A 3,899-nucleotide genomic window follows, 5' to 3' on the forward strand; every position below is an offset into this window, starting at 1 on the left:
ATTTATCCACAGTAAATTTCATTTGCCATTTTGTTGCCCAATATTTGCTTTCTCTGTAGTTGAATGCAATGTATCAAACCAAGTGGTGGACACAGACATGCCAAAATCATCAGCTATAACATTACAGCATTCTTTTTTTAGCAAGCTGACAGGCTGAATATGTGGGCAGTAAGAGCCAGAGAATTTCTTTCATTTCATGACTTAAAGTCACAACCAAATCTGAGCACTTGGTGATATCCTCCATTGGCAGGGGATGGACAAGATGGGTTTATCCTTTGAATCTCTAATTTCTGTGGTTCTGTAAAGAAACAGTATAAAAATCATTTTAAAAACACCACCAGTTGTAAAATGCGACCTGATATAACATGAATTTGAATATAATGTGGTAAAGCAGTGCTCCGGGGAAGGTAGGTGCATGCACTCTGGTGGATCAAAGCAAGTTTGATATAATGCAGTTTCACCTATAACGCGGTAAGATTTTTTGGCTCCTGAGGACAGCGTTATATCGAGGTAGAGGTGTAACTATGATTCCTATTAGAGATAAGTTGCCTGGTTTTGTACCTGAGTACTGAGAATCCAGGAGAAGAGTTACCATACGGCTTACAATTCAGCACCATGTGTAAGCTTTTAATACTTCAGAAATATAATTTAAATGTTTGCTCTTGTACACCAATTCAGCATTCTCGGTACCTTCTGTTACCATAAAGATTTCTGAATTTATTCTTGTGTTGTTTCTTTGGATGGACAAATCTGAGTCCCAGTATACCAACCGTTAAGCACTGTAGCTGGGCTTGTCCTTGTTGGAAAGGAGAAAAAAGATTGCATGTCTTACTCACAGTTTGCTGAGTCGGGGAGCTTGGGTCCCCTTGTGTCTGCATGAGGTTGTCTTGTTGGTCACTCTCCAGAGTGTCCGAAGAAGAGAACTTAATATTAGGTTGATCTTCAAGCAATGAAACCATTAGCAAGTCCCAGCCTGGTAAAAATCCTGTTGTAATGGAACAAAACCACAATGAATATAAGTGTATATCTGCTTTAAAAAGATGTCCACTGTAAATGGACAGCCTTTCTTGTCCCAAACAAAGCTCTTCAGCTTCACCATTTGCATACCTGCCTGACCAGTGTTCCTCTCTCTCAGATTGTGAGTATTTCTAAAATTGGAATTGTGAAATAAATCATCTGATTCTCTGGGGAAGATTCTGACTGCAGATATCCAGCCTGGTCACCCTGTTCACCCAAAACTACACAGAATTACCAGCACACTGGCATTTTCCCATAACTTTCTCCATAGGGAGAGGTTTTATACAGGTATATCTACAGTGCTCTGATGAAAGATGTGATAGCCATGCTGGCTGACTATGGAGTGCACTGCTCTTCCATGGAGGATTATGCTTGTACTGATGAAGCTACACTGCTTGGGGGGTGTTACCTGAGGATAATAACATTGCTTTGTTGAGAGGCTCTTATGCAGATGAACTCATACTATTCTGGGCAGGGCGATTTAAAGGGAAGGTTTCTCTCTTCACTGCTTAGATTGGGAGTGGTCGATAGACTTCCACTTTTTCATTGGTTAAAGGCACATGACCTTTTGTCTTCTGCCTTACATCATTACATGTAGCTGAGATGTGTAAGGATCCAGCATCACTTAATGTAGTGTCATCACTCACATCTTCCTCTCTGCCCCTAACCTTTGATCTGGAACATTTCTGATACTATTGCTTTGTGTTAAGAGAAAAAAGTTGCATCTTCTCGTGTCTTGTTTTGTGCTATAGGCTCTCCTGGGTCTTGCTCTTTGTGACCTCCCTAAAAGTCTCTCTCAGGCAGTAATAGTGATGGCTTATCCTGTATATCACAGACGACCTTGTGCTGAACGTGCTGCCCTACAGAGAGATCCTGTCATGTCTGAGCTGTGTTGGAACTATGGAAGTTGGATCCAGATGTACAAATTTAAAATCCTGTCTTCACATGAAGAGTTAATCAGTGGAGTTTTGCTACATGTTTAAACGGCCGTTAGGGAAATAACTGCAGGGTTTATTAGGTTTGGTTAAAAACAATATATCATTTTAATATGTGAACCTTTTCTTTTGCCTTTATAGTTCAAAGAACAAAATCTATTTCATGATGAGTAGGTCAGCTGCAATGTGCGCTGCCTAAGGGAATAAAACACCCTGAAGAATGGAAATTCGGTTTGAGATCTCTATTAGATCAGGAACGAGTGATGTTAGCTAAAGTTCAGAAATGTCTTGGGCCCAGAATCATCTCTGAGCAGCTTATCTGGAGGCTGACAGGGAGGGAGTTCTAATTATTGACGTGCATGATGAAAGGAGCAGGTGGAAAATGCTGACAGCTTGGCCATATCAGATATATTTGTAGATGTTCAGCACTGGCAGCCCTGTTCTCAACATTCATTTCTCACTTGGTGCCTGACGTAGGCTGTAAACTTGAATTTTGACCAATTACCTCATTTTGTGGACCAAAAATTCAGAATCTGATTAGAAGCATTGGTCCAGCTACCCTGAAGTCCTGGTGATACTGTGTTTAAGAAGTTGTTTGACAGACTCTCTCAGTAAGATTGATACAGGATGAGAAGTTACTTGATTCCAAGAAGTCAGTTTGTTGAGATGTAACTGAAATGAGCAAATCAGAGAAGGACTTTGTCTGAGGGTCACTAGTAAATAACATCCAAACCTCGGCTTCTTTTTCTGTCTGCCATAGGCCCCATGTTCAGAGGCGTTACAATTGAGTTCCTGGCATGGATCAGGAAAGATCCTGCCTGAAACAGGACATTCAGGCTCTAGTTATTTGGAAGCCATTGGCTTGCCATTCTGAAAGTGGTAATGAATACATTTGGATTATATGGGGAGTTAGTACACAGTGGATAAGGAAGATTAACTGTTTGATCTTTCCAATATAATGTCCTTAATTGCAGCCAAATTTTACCAGCCTTAGTCTGTGCGTTTTGTTTTGCTATCTCCTGGAGATTGGCATGAAAGGAACAGCCTGCATGTCATCTTAAGACTAGAATCAGTCTCCCCCGAGCAGTGGAAGTGTCTTATTGAGTATTGAACTAGAAGCAACCCTAGTAACAATACACCGTCAAACCAATTGAGCTAGGGGCATGATTCCTAGCTCATGAAGACATGTCCGTGCTAGCTGTCACTGAGTTAGCCCGCTAGGATAGTGTGGCCAGGGTAGCACAGGCAGTGGGGGGCGGCAGTTCAGGCTAGCTGTGCCAAGTGCAAACCTGCCTGAATCCTAGGGGCACGTACTTGGCATAGCTAGTCTGTGCTGCCTCTTGCCACTGCCCATGCTACCCTGAGTATATTAATACTTTTAGCGCTCAATGAGAGCTTGCATGAGTAAGTCTACACGAGTTGGGAATCACACCCTTAGCACATAGGGTAGATGCATAGCCTTTGTCTCCTTATGTGCCTTTGCATTTGGAACGCCCACCAAAAATATACACAAAGTATCTTCCCTCCATGTTGCATGTCAAGAAAATATGTGTGTGTGCAGATCATGTGTTTTCCCCATTCCTCACTTGTTTTTGTGTGCAAGAGATTAGTCAGGTTAATTGCCTTTAAGGACTTGTATTAAAATCAGACTTTCAGAACATGATCAAGTCCACTTAAGAGAATATAGTTAATGGAATAGCCTATTAATTTGAAAGTATATTCTCAGCACTAAATTAAACTATTTTGTATGAACATCATACTTATATGCCTGTTAAATATCAACTGTCAAACATTTTTCTATATATTGACAATTGTAAACACTTCTCCTGTCTCAAACAATCCTGTATGTTGGCTGAAGCACTCAGAACAAACGAGTTTTTCATTAACTACTGGTTCTATGTATGAAGAGATTTGAGGGTACACTAAATGCAAACTATAAAATCAGTA

The 3,899-nt window shown here is 40.8% G+C and overlaps 1 protein-coding gene across 1 annotated transcript in view; it reads right to left on the bottom strand.

Annotated features, from left to right (window-relative positions):
• Positions 1 to 959, bottom strand: part of FOXN1 (forkhead box N1) — a 31,211-nt gene extending 30,252 nt beyond the window's left edge. The window contains exon 1 of the mRNA XM_032790721.1: positions 837 to 959. Within this exon, the coding sequence (XP_032646612.1) occupies positions 837 to 959 (123 nt within the window). The remainder of the gene's footprint in view (positions 1 to 836) is intronic.
• Between the last annotated feature and the right edge of the window lie 2,940 nt (positions 960 to 3,899).

The sequence above is a fragment of the Chelonoidis abingdonii genome, chromosome 20 (assembly GCF_003597395.2).
Source record: "Chelonoidis abingdonii isolate Lonesome George chromosome 20, CheloAbing_2.0, whole genome shotgun sequence".
NCBI classification, from domain to species: domain Eukaryota; kingdom Metazoa; phylum Chordata; order Testudines; family Testudinidae; genus Chelonoidis; species Chelonoidis abingdonii.